Source organism: Labeo rohita, chromosome 10, assembly GCF_022985175.1.
Source record: "Labeo rohita strain BAU-BD-2019 chromosome 10, IGBB_LRoh.1.0, whole genome shotgun sequence".
Classification (NCBI taxonomy): domain Eukaryota; kingdom Metazoa; phylum Chordata; class Actinopteri; order Cypriniformes; family Cyprinidae; genus Labeo; species Labeo rohita.
In genome coordinates this window covers 23265244-23283408 of record NC_066878.1, presented here as the reverse complement: position 1 = coordinate 23283408, position 18165 = coordinate 23265244, and the positions used below count along the sequence as shown (strand labels likewise).

At 35.7% G+C, this 18165-nt stretch overlaps 1 protein-coding gene across 3 annotated transcripts in view; it reads left to right on the top strand.

Annotated features, from left to right (window-relative positions):
- The window catches only part of pam (peptidylglycine alpha-amidating monooxygenase), a 57488-nt gene that overhangs the window by 21128 nt on the left and 18195 nt on the right, over positions 1-18165 (top strand). For 2 of the 3 annotated variants that reach the window (XM_051120505.1, XM_051120504.1), the window contains exons 6-15: positions 1816-1907; positions 2091-2174; positions 2444-2492; positions 5159-5226; positions 5389-5469; positions 5600-5676; positions 7490-7593; positions 9977-10173; positions 10286-10336; positions 17219-17521. In XM_051120505.1, the coding sequence (XP_050976462.1) occupies positions 1816-1907; positions 2091-2174; positions 2444-2492; positions 5159-5226; positions 5389-5469; positions 5600-5676; positions 7490-7593; positions 9977-10173; positions 10286-10336; positions 17219-17521 (1106 nt within the window). The remainder of the gene's footprint in view (positions 1-1815; positions 1908-2090; positions 2175-2443; positions 2493-5158; positions 5227-5388; positions 5470-5599; positions 5677-7489; positions 7594-9976; positions 10174-10285; positions 10337-17218; positions 17522-18165) is intronic. The other variant, XM_051120507.1, reaches the window with a different exon arrangement.

Below are 18165 nucleotides of genomic sequence, written 5' to 3'. Positions count from 1 at the left end.
TAAATAGTTGTATCTCAGCCAAATATTGTCCTATCCTAACAACATCAATGAAAGCTTATTTATTCAGCTTTCATATGATGTATAAATCTCAGTTTTGAAAAAATGACCCTTACGACTGGTTTTGTGATCCAGGGTCACATATATAGTGTGTATGACCTCCTTTTGCAGAAAAGTGCAGGAAACACTTGAGAAAAACAGCTGAAATACTCACACCAACACGTCTGAGCATCCCAACCAGTTCTACTCATAGGCTCATCCCATGGCATTGGTGTTCAGATCAATTAGATTTACAAAATTTGAGTTTTACAGTCACATAAAAAAGAAAAAAAAAACTTCTATAGTTGTTTGGTGTCAAATTAACCAAATTTCACAAAATTCCCCAGCTAAAATGATTGATTTGGTAATATTAAATGTTGTGGATAGGGATGTTCATTTTGGTTATTTTTTCTAACTGCCTGCTGATGCTCGTTCACCAATTATTAACTGTTAACCGTCAAGATTATTTTAAATTAGAATTTAATTAAATTAGAAAGAATAAGTGTCTGTGACCCATTAAAAATACCAAAATTTTAATGCACAAAAAGCAGAAAACAAAAGAACATGAGGATTCACATGGACACATCATATCACGCGCCTGCAGTGCTTCTGTGAGTGGAGAAAAACCATCATAAAGCTAGGCTGCGCAAAAGAAAACAAGACGGCTGAAAGCAGCATCCTATTTTTCTTTATTTTACATGCGTGAACACCGTTAACTTGTTAACTTGACAGTGCGGCCTTTCCATTATCATAATAAAATACAGATAGCCAAACATATGAAAAAAAAAAAAAAACACTGCTCATTTTAAATAATCGGTGCCGTACTGTGGTTAGTTGTTATCACCATACTGCTGTGAAATTATGCCTAACAATTTGTTTTATGTGGATATTGGAATGCGAGTGAAGTACAAAACAGGTTTACTTAGTAAATAGTGTTTTGCCATTCAAATACATCTTGAATATGGAAACACTTGAATATGAACTTGAATATGGATCGCTTTTGCTTGTCGTTTATCTTCCTATAATTTTCATTATTGTTCTTTTCTGAATATTGTTAAATTGAAAGGATTTGTTGTGGAGTGAGCTAAATAGCCTAGCTGTAGTGTTTATAAACATTTTACGTCAGCATTAGGCCTATTTCTGAATGTAATAATAAAATGTGACTTATAGGCCTATGCAATTTATCCTTTTTTTCTCTCAAAAACGCTATATATTTTTAGCCAGGCTTTGTGTTACTTTTGATACGAAACAAAGTCTCAGATTTCAAATTATGTCTATTTCATTAGGAAATTTAAGCAATAAATACTGTTTTGCCGCTCTTTAATGTGGCGTGATAGATCGTTGTAGCTTCTGTGTACTCACCTGTGCGTAATCAAATGCATAGGAAAACATTTGTGACAGTTTTGTTTTTGTTCTGGATCCCGTGCTCTGCTGCCGGACTGGAGCGCAGTCGCCACCAACTGGACAGGGTTGGGAATTACAGTTACAATTAACAGTAGATCACCTTCAGTGTAATCTGTCAAAGTGACAGACGGCCCTTCAGATTTTTCCGTCACTGATAAAAAAAATAAATAAATAAATCTGTCAATGACGGACAATTTTCGGTTAACGCGACCTCTGGTCGGTACGCAAATGTACACTCGAAACTTATTTACATAGCGCATTTTCTTATGGTCGCGCATGGGGACCTGCGGACCACTTATGTGCACCCCTGCTAATATATGTGCTGTGATAAGGAATAATGATTCATTTCTGACACATTTTTGTTGGATTGTTTAGGGATTGTGGGAAAGAGCCTGGGACGTGTCGGGATCAGCCCAAAATCATGTATGCTTGGGCCAGGAATGCTCCTCCAACCAAACTACCCAAAGGTGCTCTCCTTTCTCCTTATTATTTCCATCTCTCCTCTCTGTCTCAAAGCAGACAGATCATTTCACTCTGAGTTTAGCCAGTGCTGTTGCAATATAACATATGAGTGACCATGAATAAATGGTAGTTCTCTAAAAACAACACAAAACTGAAGTGTCATCCTATTTTGCACTTTTTTTTTTCAGATGTTGGCTTTAAAGTTGGAGGAGACACCAAAATTAACTACTTTGTGCTGCAAATTCACTATGGTGATGCCAAAAATTTCAGAGGTAAATACTGATGTACATAGCAGATCCAGAGCTGCAGCAACAGTATTGTGAGAACTTGACCTGCTGATCTGAAATGGACTTTGTATGGTTACATTAGTTAAATGTCCAGAATTAACATTTTCATCATCATTTACTCACTCTCCTCTCATTTTGACGTAATTTTCTGTGTGCATGCCTGTGCTGAATAAAACAGCTGTATTTGCACAATGCCTGACAGCATTTTGCTGACATGAGATGTGACTAATGAGTTTATCTTGTCTTGATTGTAGATCATCATAGAGACTGCTCAGGACTCACTTTAAGAATGACTTCCAAACCGTAAGTTATTGCCACTAGATCTAAGAATATCTGTCTGTTTATTCATAAGACATATTTGTTACATTTTGTCATCATTTACTCACTCGTCGTGCTGTTCCAAACAAGAATGATTTTCTCAAGCCTGACACGACTGAGCTTTTTTTCACTTGGACACAATTGCAAAATGATTTTTGAGAGCTGTAGCAGAAGGGAAGATTATAGGGAATTACAACATTAATGAGGATCGGTTTACCACACAAAGTTAATGTATGGATTTATTGCAAATGAAGTAATTCTATGGTCATTGTTGAGTTTGACAGTATAAATCACTGTCTCAGTAACTCTTGTAGTTCTTGTTTCCAGTTCTTGTTATGTGAGATATTTGAGCAGCTGTTGAATTCTCTGCAACCTTGTAACACTGAGAAAAAAGCTTCTGTTGAAGCCTTAAGATAACTGTTTGGTTTAAATTTTACCAAGAAAAGATACAAAAGTACAGAAAAGCCTTGCGCGTTGTAGTTAGTATAATGTTAAGGAACTAAAGTGTCGATTGAGTACGAGTAAAAACAGTGACTGAATCAGCTCCAGTTCAGCTCATGTCCATTCAAATTTATGTCACACATGCCAAAGGGCACAATTACTTATTTTAGGTGCAACTGGGAAATGGGCCACATCCATGTCTTTGAAAAAATGAATGTGTTGATGGGACCTAAAAATGACAGTATTATTGTCAATGCATGAGTTTATTATTTTATAAAATGGCTAGTTCAGTTCCTTGATTTTGATCAATAGAGTTGTGCTACTGTGTGCATCACTGCAGAGTGCCTGTTTCTATTAAGTCCATTATGTTCTCATTGATCTGCTAAAGCATGTTTTTAATGTGAGTGGAGTAACCACAAGATACAAACTTAACAATGTCAGCAGCATAATGTACACCAGTTATGTTTGTAAAAGGTACTTATGTAAACAAGTCATCCACTAGGACATCAACCCTTTTATTTAGGGCCTTCAGGGTAGAGCTATATTTAAAAGCTAAATGCTTGCCTGAGCAAAACAAAACAAAACAAAACAAAACAAAACAAAACAATGCCATAATTTATTTAAAATACATTTATTTCATACTAAGTATAATTAAAATCGTAAACATATTTGTTAACATATCACTTAAAGTACTCACCCCCTTGTCATCCAAGATGTTCATGTCTTTCTTTCTTCAAATTATGTTTTTTGAAGAAAACATTTCAGGATTTTTCTCCATATAATGGACTAATTTGGTGCCCCGATTTTGAACTTCCAAAATACAGTTTAAATGCAGCTTCAGACGATCCCAAAGCGGTTGTAAATGATCCCAGACAAGGAAGAACGGTCCTATCTAGCGAAATGATTGGTTATTTTCATTAAAAATATATAATTTAAGAACTTTTTAATCTCAAACGCTCATCTTGTCTTGCTCTGCTTGAACTCTGTGTATTCTGGCTCAAGACAGTTCTTGTATTTCAAAAAACTCCAATCGTATTTTCTCCCTCAACAAAAATCATTTCAAAATCATCCTACATCGCTTCAGAAGAACCGACCCAGACTATGAGAAGTGAACATACAAAGAAGATTGAATACCCTTAACAAAGAAGGTAAAATTTTGGACGATTTTGAAGTTGAGGGAGAACATGAGATGGGAGTTTTTCGACATACCCTAACTGTCATGAACCGGAACAAAAACAGTTCAGGCAAAGTAAGACAAGACGAGCGTTTGGCATTAAAAAGTATATAAATTGTATTATTTTTTTATGAAAATAACCGAGCTTTTTACTAGATAAGACCCTTCTTCCTCGGCTGAGATGGTTTACAACCGCATTTGGGATTGTTTGAAGCCGCATTTAACCTGCATCTCAGCCAGTCCATTATATGGAGAAAAATGCTGAAATGTTTTCCTCAAAAAACATAATTTCTTTACGGCTGAGGAAAGAAAGACATGAACATCTTGGATGACAAGGGGGTGAGTACATTATATGTGAATCACTGGTTTGGAAGAGGACTTCTCCTTTAAGACTTGGTTAAAAAAATGATAACTTTATGTGGAGTATTTCTTTATTGCACAATGCACGTTTCCTAATATCATGCCTAAAATGTGTTTTAATATCACTTTTAATAAGGATTGTAACTGTATGTTCTCTGTAAAATATAGGCCTTCAAATGCAAGACAAATGCAAGTGCACCTGAAGTATACTTGCAATAGTTCCACTTTAGCACAATCAGATATACTTACGTATACCTTGAGTTGGACCTCAGCACTACTTCGGCACAGTTAAAGTGCATCATGCACAAAAATAGTTGTTCTTATTTAGTAGATTTTAAGTATACCAGTTTAGTATACCAAAAGTGCCATCACAGGTTATTTTTATTAAGCTTATTAATATTTGAATGTATTTGTAGTATACTGTACTTGGCACACACAAAAAAAACCGCATTTCAAATACCTTTTAGTAGATTTTTGTTCAGTAGAGTAGGCATTGCTGCTTAAGATATGCATTACTTTTTAATAATGGGATGCTGTTAGTTATTCCTTACATAGTCATATGTAAAGTAATATGTAAGCAATTCAATATGAAAGTCAATAAAAGTCTGTTTTACTAATTTAACACATTTAATTGTAATCCATTTTTAATGTGATGACTGTTGTGTCCTCTATGCAGACAGCCCTTTATTGCTGGCATGTATCTGATGATGTCTGTGAACACCGTCATTCCTCCTGGGAAGAAAGGTACGCCACCTTTGTGACAGTTTAAACTATTTTCCAGTTTGCACTAATAATCTTGCAGACATCTGGAGTCGTGAAAAGTTTCTACACTTTACCTTGAATGTTGTAATTGATTATCAGTGCTTGTCATCTCATTTATGACGTCTGATGTTTTTGGTGTTGCAGTTACCAATGCAGACATTGCTTGCACTTACACATCTTCCCCGATGTATCCATTTGCCTTCAGGACACACACACACAGCCTTGGTGAGAGCTTTATTTCATTTATTTGCTCTATTTACATCAGCTTATCTCTTATTTAGTCTTTGTAACTTCTCTTTTTCCTTTTATGGTGTACATACATTATCTTGATCTAGTTGTGTGTTTTGTTCTTCAGGTAAAGTTGTGAGTGGCTACAGGGTTCGAAATGGACAGTGGACTCAGATTGGACGCCAGTCTCCACTGTTGCCACAGGTGTGTTTTGCCGTGTCCACTCTGCCTGGTTGAGCGTGATTAATAGGTGGCATCTATAGAGGGAAGTTAATGCATCATTTGTCTCTGATAAGAATTGCCAGTCATGTTAATGACCCGTCGGCGTCATAGTGATTTTTATTTTCCATGCTGTCAGATCTTTTTCCACTCTGTCTATGGTATTTACAAAGATATCAGTAAGAGCAATTTACAGTAAGCACAATTTACAGTATCCAATACATAGATACATATACAGTGCACACAGTATGCATTACTAGAGTCCAGTCTGCATTTCAGCTGCTTCTTCTGGAGAGCCAGTTTATAGCGTAGTGCTACTGTGTAGCTCAAACTCTAATGGTTTCTAGTGTAATTTAATGCATTTGATGCAAAGGGACTCTGCGATGTTGTTGCATTTTTATACCTAAAGATATAAAAGCAGTATAATGGCCCATGTATTCTGTGAGAGAATGATAAAGTGTGATATAAAGACAACATGTTACGTTTACACAGTTCATGCATTTCCTGGGAATCAAACCCATGATCTTGGCATTGCTGGTGCCATGCAAAATAATTGGGCTTTGTATTGAAATTGTATTCTAGATATGTAATGCCTAAACATGCAATAAGCAGTTTTGTGTAGAACTTAGCGAATGACTGGCGATGTGCATGGCCTGCAAGTATGTTAATGTTAAAGGTATCGTTCACCAAAAAAAGAAAATTCTTCTCATTGCAAACACTTTAGACTTTTGTTCATGTTTGAAACACAAATGAATGTATTTCTTGGCAAGCAAGCCTGTTTGATTTTCTGTTTGCTATGTTCATAAAGCGATCGTGCCTATTCAGAAGACTTGGATAAAATGAATTGAATAGTATGAATTACTTTTACAATGTCATTATGAACTTTTCAAAGCTTGAAAGTTTAGATTACCTAGACGTTTAATTATAAGGCCAAAATCTCTCAGGTTTCATTAAAAAATTTGTCTTGAAGAAGAATGAAAATCTGATGGTTTTGGTAGGGCCCTATGATATCAGTATTATTTTTTCCAAAATTCTGTTTAATTTTTTTCCAAATTCTTTTTTCCGTTTTAATTTTCTTGGATTCCGTTTTTTTCCATTAAAATTTTTCTGGACTACTTTTTAATGGTAAAATTAAAAAGCATGTCTAATTAATTCAAATCATGAAAATGTAAACAATTTAACATCAGTTTATTAAAAGTTTAACAAAAACTACATGTTTAGTGCCCTATGAAATGTTTTATTTTTGCCCACTTTATGTTTTATTGTTACTAAATTCTGTGTTCTAGCATGTCTAATTATTTGAATGCATAAAAACAAGTTTCATTTATTCTTACAATAACGTTGTGAAATGTTTATTTTTCTCAGAAAATCTGTGCTGTGTTTATGCATTTTTCTGGTTATCAAATGAAGGCATAAAGCATTACTTTTAATTAAACGGTAAAATGACCATTAACTGATTCTCAGAGAGCAGTTCTGAAGTTGTTGGTTGTGTATTTATGTCCATTTATGTATTTAAGACGGCAGACGCTAATGTCACCGCAAGTGTCTCGTACGCTTCAATACGAGCAGTAAACAAAACTGCACGTCTGTGCCATTCATTAACACAGAGAATTTTTTTTTTTTTTAGACGCTATTACTTTAATGTACAATGCACTTTCCTGAGAAAAATAAAGATGCAAAAATGTAACAGAAGATCTTCAAAACTTATGTATGCTTATGTATGGGATTTTAGTTTCATGTCTTTTTTTTCTCTATGGATAGAAATCTTTAGAAAACTTTAATGTTCATTTTTGTTTAGGCTTTTTATCCAGCCACCAACAGCATTGATGTAAAAAATGGAGACATACTGGCAGCCCGTTGTGTGTTCACAGGAGAAGGAAGAACCACCATTACCCATATCGGGTAAGTCCATGTTCTTGCCAGTAATTAATTCTTATTCTGCTATTGTTTTAATTAGACTTGTACTGTTTTGTAATGCATAATAGCATTGTTTAATTGTATAACGGATGTCAGATTTCCTATGGGGGAGTTTACCTTTTATTTTTGTTCATGTATTCCGTAGAGTTACTGTGGCAGTAAGTGTGTTAGATGAGAGGTGATGTTGTGCGTGCAGTTGACATTTCCAGCTTCTCACTTTCACTGTGTTTGCATGGTGTTGTGTCTCTGACCACCTGTCCTACTATGTCCATCTGATAAAGTGACACTCTGTGAGCCAGGTGGTGGCTGTGTGTGTTTCTGTGTGCTGTTTAAAGACTGATTAAACACACAGTTGAGTAGGTTGGCTCTGTGTTTCATCATATTCTGTTTGAGCGTGACTCCTTGAACGTATGTGTGCCTCTGCCCTGCCATTGCTGTTACCATGGTGATAGGGAGAGCACATAATAGTGCATTGACGCATCTCCCAGGAAGCCCAGCGCCCTCGCCCACGCACCCAACTCTAGTCCACAAGATAAACATGTGGAGATGACTGTTGACGTACAGTCTGGTCTTTGGCACCAAGAACTGCTCGCTTATGCCTGAGACATATGTACACTAGTATACACATGAATACATTGCAGATGTATATATATATTTAGTGCTGGGAAAACGTAAGTGCATCCCATGAGGAGTGAAATTAGGAGTGCGATTGTTTGTGTCATTTCAGACCAAAGTGACATCTGATCTACATGCAAGACAACCAGGAACAGTTTGCTTTTTTTGTGATGTTTAGGTGTGCGTCTGGGAACAAACCATAATATATACAGTCATGGCCAAAAATATCGGCACCCTTGCAATTCTGTCAGAAAATGTAACCCTTCTCTCAGAAAATTGTTGCAGTTGCAAATGTTTTGGTACTCGCATGTTTTTTGTTGTTTTTTGCTTGTTTGCATTGGAGCAATACACACAAAAAAACCCCAGAAAAGTCAAATCTGATACTGTTCCACACAGAATCCAAAAATTGCACTGGACAAAATTATTGGCACCTTTAACTTAATATTTGGTAGCACCCCCTTTGGAAAAAATAACTGAAATCAATTGCTTTCTGTTATCATATTACAATTATTACAATTCTCTACTGGAATTTTGGACCACTCTTCCTTTGCAAACTGCTCCAGGTCATTCAGATTTGAAGGATGTCATCTCCCAACTGCTGTTTTGAGATCTCTCCACAGGTGCTCTATGGGATTCAGATCTGGACTCATTGCTGGACATTTCAGAACTGCAGCGTTTTGTCTGTAATCATTTCTGAGTGCTTTTTGAAGTGTGTTTTGGGTCATTGTCCTGCTGGAAGACCCATGACCTCTGGTGGAGACGCAGCTTTCTGACACTGGCCACTTACGTTGCGTCCCAAAATTCTTTGGTAATCATCAGATTTCATGATACCGTTCACACAGTCAAGGCATCCAGTGCCAGAAGCAGCAAAGCAACCCCAAAACATCTTTGAACCTCCACCATGTTTGACTGTAGGGACTGTGTTCTTTTCTTTGAAGGCCTCATTTCTTTTTCTGTAAACAGTTCCATGATGTCTCTCAAAAGCTCTGCTTTTTTTTCATCTGTCCACAGTACGTTCTCCCAGAAGGATTGTGGTTTTGTCACAAAAGTTTTGGCAAACTCCAGTCTTGCTTTTTTATGCCTTTGTGTCAGCAGTGGTCTCCTACCATAGCGTCCCTTTTAGATGGATAGTGCGAGCTGGCACTGTTGTAAATCAGCTTGAATTTGTTTGGAAGTTAATCAGGGTTCTTCATCCACCATTCGAACAATCCTTCATTGTAATTTTTTCATTAATTTTGCTCTTCCGTCCATGTCCAGGGAGGTTAGCTACAGTGCCATGGGCTGTAAACCTTGAGATTGTCCATGTTTTTCCACAATTTTTTCTCTCAAATCCACAGACAGCTCTTTCCACTTCTTTCTTTTCTCCATTCTCAGTGTGACACAAACACAAAGGTTCAGTCAACTTTTCTCCATTTTAACTGGTTGCAAGTGTAATTATTTTATTGCCCACACCTGTTACTTGCCACAGGTGTGTCTAAATACAAATTACAGGAGCATCACATGTTCTGTGTGAAATTGTATCAAGTTTGACTTTTTTTCTCTGCTTTAGTGTGTTGTTGCAATGCAAACAAAAACAATAAGAATGTGAATACCAAAACATATTTGCAATTGAAACAATTTTCTGAGAGAAGTGTTGCATTTTCTGACAGAATTGCAAGGGTGCTGATATTTTTGGCCATGACTGTATTTGCAGCTGTAATTTGTCTTTTTGTGCTAGTTGTTTGTTTATGTGCCTTTGTTTCAATCCTCACAGAGGCACCTCCAATGATGAGATGTGTAACTTCTACATCATGTACTACATGGACAACAGCCATGCTGTGCCTTACATGAACTGCGGAGATGATGGCAGTAGTGAGCTGTTCCAGAATATCCCTTCTGAGGCCAGTATTCCCATCCCAGTCAGTCCAGACCACATGATGTCCATGAAGCATGAGTCGGCTCCTCATAAAGGTACTGTTTGAAAATAGAAAGTTCAAGATGTTGCATGAAACACTATGAATAGGCGTCTTATTCCATGGAATTATTGCATCATTTTAAGGAATTTCTTTCTTGATTTCCACAGATTCTGTGGAGCTGCAGGAGCCCAAGAGAGATGAGGAAGTTCTGGATCAGGGTAAGATGTTTAAAAATACTTTTAAATTGCAGAGATAATCAAGACTGAAACACATAGTCGCTGCTGGAATACTATTACAAGTCTCATTTGACAGACACAGTGGTTGAATGACATTCTTTTATTGTGAAAAACACAATGGATTAATAGTACAACTGCTGTACAACTTATAAATAGAGGCTTCAAGACATGAGTGAGTCAGATAAGAGACATCAAATGGAACAAGGTTAGAAAATGAATGGAAATATTAGATAAGTAATAATAAATGCATGGCTTTCTTTCTTCCGAGGAACATTTGTCGCTCTTTTTACAGTGAATAACATTGGACATGGTGAACTCCAGAAAGGGTAAAAGCATAATGAAAACACCATCAGTGTTGTTTCACTGGGTCTGTGCAGTTTTAAAAAATTACAATAGCAAAATTATTTGTGAATACAGAGTATGGAAAAATAAAATACACTATTAAAAAATAATAATACTAGGGCTGTCAAACAATTAATTGCAATTAATCACATCCAGAATAAAAGTTTATGTTTACATACTATATGTGTGTTCACTGTATATATTTATTATGCATATATAAATACACACACATGCATGTATATATATTTATATGCATATATATTTATACTTTAAAAACTAGCACTTTTTCCTTATACATGATTGTGAGTATTTATAAATACATAATACATATACACAGTACACAGACATATAATAAGTAAACATACTGTTATTTTGGAGGTGATGAAACATGATTAATCATTTAGCAGCCCTAAATAATACTGCAAAAATAATTTGATGATAACATTTCCATATGACACAGCTCTCACACTGAGCCTGTCACTGTTTAAAGCGTAATAACATCCATCTTCATTTTCTTTACTTGTATGGAAAATGACATTCTGCACAGTTTTTCCTTTTGTGTTCCATGGAAGAAAAAAATCACACAGGTTTTGAGTGGCGTAAGGCTTAATAAAATGTTACACACTTCACACATTATATGATTAATTAGTGACATGAATAATTTCAAAGAAAAGGAATGTTATGGAAACCAAACCTACAAAAACACCATGATCTAGTCCATCTAGCTGCAAATGAAAATAAGCTGTGTGTGTTGACGTTTTCTTATCAATGGTTTCTTTTGAAGAGGTCATGAAATGAACATGAAAATCATGTTTTCTTTCATATTTTGGCTTGTAAGTTACTTTCTGATTATGAATGCATCAGTGCATGACAGCCATCACAGCATCACATCAACATCTTTGGCATTAAGAGTTGAACTTATAAAAATGCCTTTCACCAAATATACTATTTGTGAACATGTAGACCTGCTTCCCAAGTGCCTGATCATGTTAGTTGACGATATGCATCTTCAGCTACATTTCATAAATAATTGTGAAACAGTTACAAAACAGTTTTCAGTGGATTAAGCAGTTAACGATTGTCAGCTTTCAATAAATAAACTTAAAGTATAAATACACATTGTTGTTCCTGAAGGTATTAGATGTATTATCACCAAAACCGTGAATACAGGAGTTTTAAACTCAACCCACTAAGTGTTAAAACATTTACAGTATGGTGGGAGGTGTTGATGCAAAGCAGTGGGCATAAGTGTTGAAGAAAAGCACCCAAATGTTTCATTCACATCATCAAAGACAGGGTTAAAAATGGTCATTTTTAAGTTATGACTGTTTTGGGGAAAATTGTTTTCAGGGAAAATAGTCATATATTAAAAATAATATGTCACGACCAGTATTGGGGAGTACCTAGTTACATGTAACAGAATTACGTAATTTAATTACAAAATTAATGTAATTGTAATTAGTTACAATTACTGAGAAAAAAAAATGTGTAATTAAATTACAGTTACTTTTGAAAATGTTAATGATTACAAAGGGGGTTACATCTGAAAATGTTCACACACACACACCCACATACAGATTTAATTGACTCATAAATTGCATTTGTTGCTCTAGAATGAGACACCAATGTTTCAGGAGTTTAGGACACAGAATACGACACATGCTTATTCAATAACAGTTGTATTTCCTATTTGAGTTTGTGCATATACTTTATTCTTTAAGATTAATTGTTTTTTCCAATGCATTGTTAGATGGCAGTGTTTCCTATCATAACTATGCAAATGTTTGATTTCAAAACCAGTATCATAGCTATTAAACTATTTCTTGTTACTATTTTAAATCTGTATTTAACCTCAGAATTATCTCAAAGTGAACAAGAGGTGTTAAGTCTGAATTTGTGGTGTCTGTGCTTTAAATTAAATTATTACACAGCTCTGTGGAATGCTTGATTCTGATTGGTCAGTCGTGACAATCCAAAGTATGTTATTCCCCGATAACAACTGGTAAAAGCTAATAACACAGACTCATAACTTAAGTTGGCGCTATACGTTATAGTATAGTTATAGTTTTATATAGTTTTTCTTGGTGGATGCTATATGTTTGGTTAACTAATAAGGTATTAAAACTCAATTCAGTATTATGTGTACAATTTCTTAATTCTGTCAACTTGCCACTTGCTACCAACTGATTTCTTCATGGAAGATTTGCATTCAAATATTTCAGCTCAGATCAGTGTTTCATGTCTAATTATTTACTTTTGTGGCAAGCAGCTGTGCAATAAGTGGGATAATGTACATCCAGCCAGTTGTTATCGCAAAATAAAGATGTATATTATCCCTTACTTATTATAATCTTAATTCAAGTGCTAAAGGATTTTGAAAGTCTGACAGTAATCAGTGTTGAGTGCTACTGTAAGGTTATCTCTGCCTGGTTTAAATGTTTCAAAATGATGAACTGTTGAAAATATTAGAAATTTAGAAAAGTAATCAAATGAAATCAATTACATTAATAAAGTAATTGAAAAGTTACACTACTTATTACATTTTAAATAGAGTAACTTGTAATCTGTAAACTATTACATTTCCAAAGTAACTTTCCCAACACTGGTTATGACCCATTTAACCATCTCTTACTTGCTGAGAGTTTGCTGGTGCTTCTCAGAGATATCTCTGCATGAATAAAAACAGAATCTGTTAGCTTCTCATTTGTGCTATTATTTCTGCAGAATTGAATCCCAAGACTATATATTTAGCTTCATACCAAACTTGTATCCCTTCCTAATAGTCTAGGCTACGAATCCCATTTACAAAGAAATGGCTGCATTTATTGTCTGCTTGGTATTTTCCATATTGTGTATTTTAATGCTTTTTTTTTTACAGAATATATTTATGAATGTTACATATTAGCATCTCCCTGTGGAGGCATTACTCACTTCCCAAACCACCTCTTCAATACTTTTGGCATCGATTTGAATGCATGCAGTTTAAACATGATTGAAAGAGATGGGACTGTCACGCATGCTTTCATTTGTATAGATAGCTGTACTACAAATAGCTGTCATTAATAATACCTATTACTCCAAATAAGTTTGGTTTTGTTGGATTGGATTTGTTCTAGTATTGTATACATTTTGTGAAAAGAAATGTGTAGAGACTATATTTGTTTTAGCTACTGCTGTTGCATAGCTAGTAAAATACGTTGCTGCGTCATGAGGTTTTTTATGGCCACTCTGGACTGAACCTTTGGGTGAGAGTCAAGATGAGTTAAAAGGCAGTTAGTTAATAAGAAACAGCATCGAGAAGTATTTTCCAATGGTAATGGGATCTTCTTGCTCTGTAGGATGTGTCTGGCAGTTGTCTTATCTGGATTTGTTTGTGTTAGTGTCCAAGATCCAGTGAAAATCTATCAAGCATTTCAACACAGTGGCAGTCAGAGAAGGACCTTGCCATTAAAAAGAGCCCTGGAACTGGACATATATGTATATTTTTGACCAGTGAGCTTTCTTCATTAGTATAAAATCTCATTTGTTAATGTTTATTGATTATGAAAATAATAATCGACTGCCGAAATAGGTTGATTCTGAGCTGCTGGAATGAAATGAGCAACGGAGTGGAATGCATTGTGCAGTAACGTCACCGCGTTAGATAAAACTCAACTTCAGCCGGAAGCGTTTGAGCACAGTTGCACTAAATCTCATAAAGCAGCAGAATGCAATTGCCTCGCAATGAAAAGCTTTCTGCAATTAAAGTGTTGTTAAAGCCCAGACTGAACAGATTGGATGAGTGTTTTAGAGCCTACAGGGAAACACCACACAATGGTGTTTGAGGAATGCATCAGGTGTATCCTTCACATCCTCTAATCACCCATAATCCTGTGCACACAATGCCTGTTCACAGAAAAATGGCAGAAAAACAATTCAGCACTGAACTGGCTTAAGTTCATCATAAGATCGTCAGAAGAAAAGTACAGAGGTACAGAGATCTGGCCAATGCTGAGGGGATTTTGCTTATGATTACAAAGCACTTTGTGTGTGATGAAAGCCAGACCTTAAAATGAAAGACTTGGTATATACTGTGGGAAATTAAACCACATTGTTTCTAAAGTGGCAGGACTTATCAGGGCTACCATCACCACAGTGGAGCAGCTAATAAAGGCTGGTTCTGTGGTGAGGAAGGACTGTGGGAACTGGGAAAAATGCCATTTGTGGTTGATAGAATTTTTCACCTGTCTTTGGGAAAGACGGTCATTGATACTTATCCAATGTCACTGATTTATGAGACACTGGAGGCTCTAGATGGTGTTCACTGGTTCAGCTCACGCAACAGTTTTTCGAACTTTTCTTCCAAACTTTTCTTTTCTTCCAAAATTTCATTGCATCTTCCACAAGCAGTTGCCACCTCTGCAAATTTCCAAAGGGGACCTAATGCTATTCTAATCCATAAGTTAAAGTCTTAATACTTTCATTCAACATTGTAGCCATTTAATCATAATTTGATATAGGGATAGTTACATGATAGTCATCCAGTCTCAGGGTTGTGTTCGCAGTATAAATGTGTGGGCTGTTCTACAGAATTGGTCTAAAGTCAGAAAAATTGGTCTTGGAAAAAATCCAAAAACTTCATGTATGCAAATTGTATAATATCCAAGATACACATTTCTAGTAATTGTGCAGTTAATTTCATATTGTATTTTCAGAATGTTTTGAAATATTTGTTCTCTCCGCAAATGTGTCACTACCAAAATACATTAATAATAAATTAATTAGAAGGGTTATTTTGACATATTAAGATCTCGATATTTATTTATTTATTTTATTATTATATTATATTTTGTTTTATTACTTCTTTTTTTTTTCAGAGGAAAATTCAGGTAAATTTTTAACAGTATTTCAAGTGTAATTTATGAGATTTGTTGTATTTTGAATCCAATATTTATTTGTAAAAGGCAAAAAGTTGATCATACTGATTTCAAAGTTAAGGATTTATTAGTTTGAATATACATTACACGTTACAGAATTTTAACTCACATACTAAAACACTACAGAAAATTGATTGATCGTACTGAAATGTGGTTTATTTCCCCCAAATATGAGGATTATGTGTTTTTTTTTTTTGCACTACCGAAACAATGATGACATGTTTTGGTCGTGACTGTTTCGGTAGTGACAATTCTATGGGATAACACCCAAAAAAAGTTGTCACTACTGAAGCACCACCAAATGTTTCGGTGGTGACAGTTTTAGATACTTTTCAAGCTACTCGAAGATGCTAATCAGCAGTTAGCTAGCACAGTTCTGAACAGTGGTATACATATAAAAATGGAATGAAAGTGTGCCTAATTGCAGAAAATAGGTGTTCGGTAGTGACATTTCTGAAAGTTACACACAGATTTTTCAGACTTTTGAACACATTTACCTCAAAATGACTATGAGAGAGATGGACACAGGAATATTTTCTAATCATAAATGTATGGGTGTAGTTAAAATCAGTCTCAGCTAACAGACTAAAATATATACTGTTTCAGTAGTGACATTAAAAATGTGGGACGTTTTTTACATGAAGTTTCATAATTTACAAAGAAAAGATAAAATAAATTTTCAACTTCACTTTTTAAAAGAATCAAAAGATACTTTTGAAAAAAACAATGGTGAAAAATACGAAAATTCTTTTAATAGCATTTTCATAAGTTGAAATTAAGTTGAAATTATGTTGAAAGGGTTCGGGACAGCCACAACCCAATTGAAAGTACCCAATAAATGATGATTTTATATTAAGCTTACTAATATTATAAATATTATTGTGGGTTTCAATAGATAATAGAAGGATCTTAATAAACATCAGTGATGTTTTTTGGTTGTGGGACGGCAGTTTGCACCAGTTCTGTAGAATGGCCCGTATATGTGCCCTCTCTCCCAGTTTAAGCCACTGGTCCTCAAAATATCATGACCTGGCATCATAACATGTAACACTTACCTTGACAAATTGTCATAGAATAATTCTTCATTATGTGTCCACTGTTACACTTAAATATTATAGTGTCATGCTTTTATACCTAATTTTATACATAATTCTAGAGACAGTCTGAAGTTCTGAATAAGTTCTAAATGGTAGATGGTCATGAAATAAGTTGAAAAATTGGATATAACCTCTTTAGGCTTGATGAATGATGTGCAGCCTTTTTATTTTGTGCCAGTGAGGATGCCAGAACACTAAAACAGCCACTCAGCATTTTCAGAATAGATGTACTGTACTGTATGTTTTACCGTCGGAAATAAAAGGCTGTCGCACAGTCTGCCGATTACACAAAATCTCACCGGGGCATGTCCTACAATCTAAGCAAAAATAGTAAAGGACAGACAAAAATGGCACAGTATATACCCAGCCATTGAGTATATCCAATACATATCAACAGCACCACCAGCACAACCTCCTTTTCTTCCACTTCAATGACTTTCTCACTTTTCTATTCACACCACCATTCCTCTTTTGTCTTTCCGCTTTTCCTCCTCTTTCTTCCTGTGCAGGTGACCTCTATTCCCTTCTCTCTAAACTGCTGGGGGAGAGGGAGGACGTTGTCCACATGCATAAGTACAACCCCGCAGAGGCGGCCCGAGCCCAGACACGTCTGATGGCAGAGATTGATAGCATAATGCAAAAAAAAGACCTGGGCTGGCCACGTTTAGGCTACAAAACAAAAGAGGATGCAATTCTGGTGAGGGACAGAGTGCACAAGTTTCACCAGTTAGAGTCCACTGTCAGCCCCTCAAGGAGCAAGACGGTACCCGCCAGACGGCCGACCGCAGGGGCGGCTCAGAGGGACCAACAAGGTGGGTTTCGGCCTCGTTCTTTTACCCCGACAAAGAGCAAGGGCATTAATGTATCGAGTATCTCTATCGAGTGTTGTGTGGACATTGAGCTTTCAACACACAGGCCACAGTGTCAACTAAGACGTGAGCTTGTCTCCCACATATCCATTTGTTTTCCATTTGAAGCCTGTTTCCACTCATCTCACTGCTGTCATTTATACTTTGGGTTGCAGAGAGTGTTTGCTCAGGGTGTAATATTATAGCATGTGGTTTTATTAATTCTCTAATATGGATCATGAGCATTTCCTATAGAATAGATTTCAAGATGCTTTAAAAGCTTTCATCTTGTTGGTCAAAAAAATCACCTCTGCGAGCCAGATCAGTAACACAGTATTTGGTCTGTTTTGAAGAGAAAGATTGTCAGGAGTATAAAAGTGTATACAATTTATTTAAAAAATATTAATTTTTCACATTTTTGTGTTGCAACCCTATACTAAAAGTGCTACACTGACGTAGGTATTCAGACTCTTGACCCAGTTGAGGTTCTCTAGTCTTTTTTGGTAAGCTTTTCACACCTTGATTTGGAGATTTGCTGCGATTTTTCTTTTTGGGTCCTTTTAAACTCTGTAAGGTTGTTTGGCGAGCATCAGTGGCCAGCCAAGTTT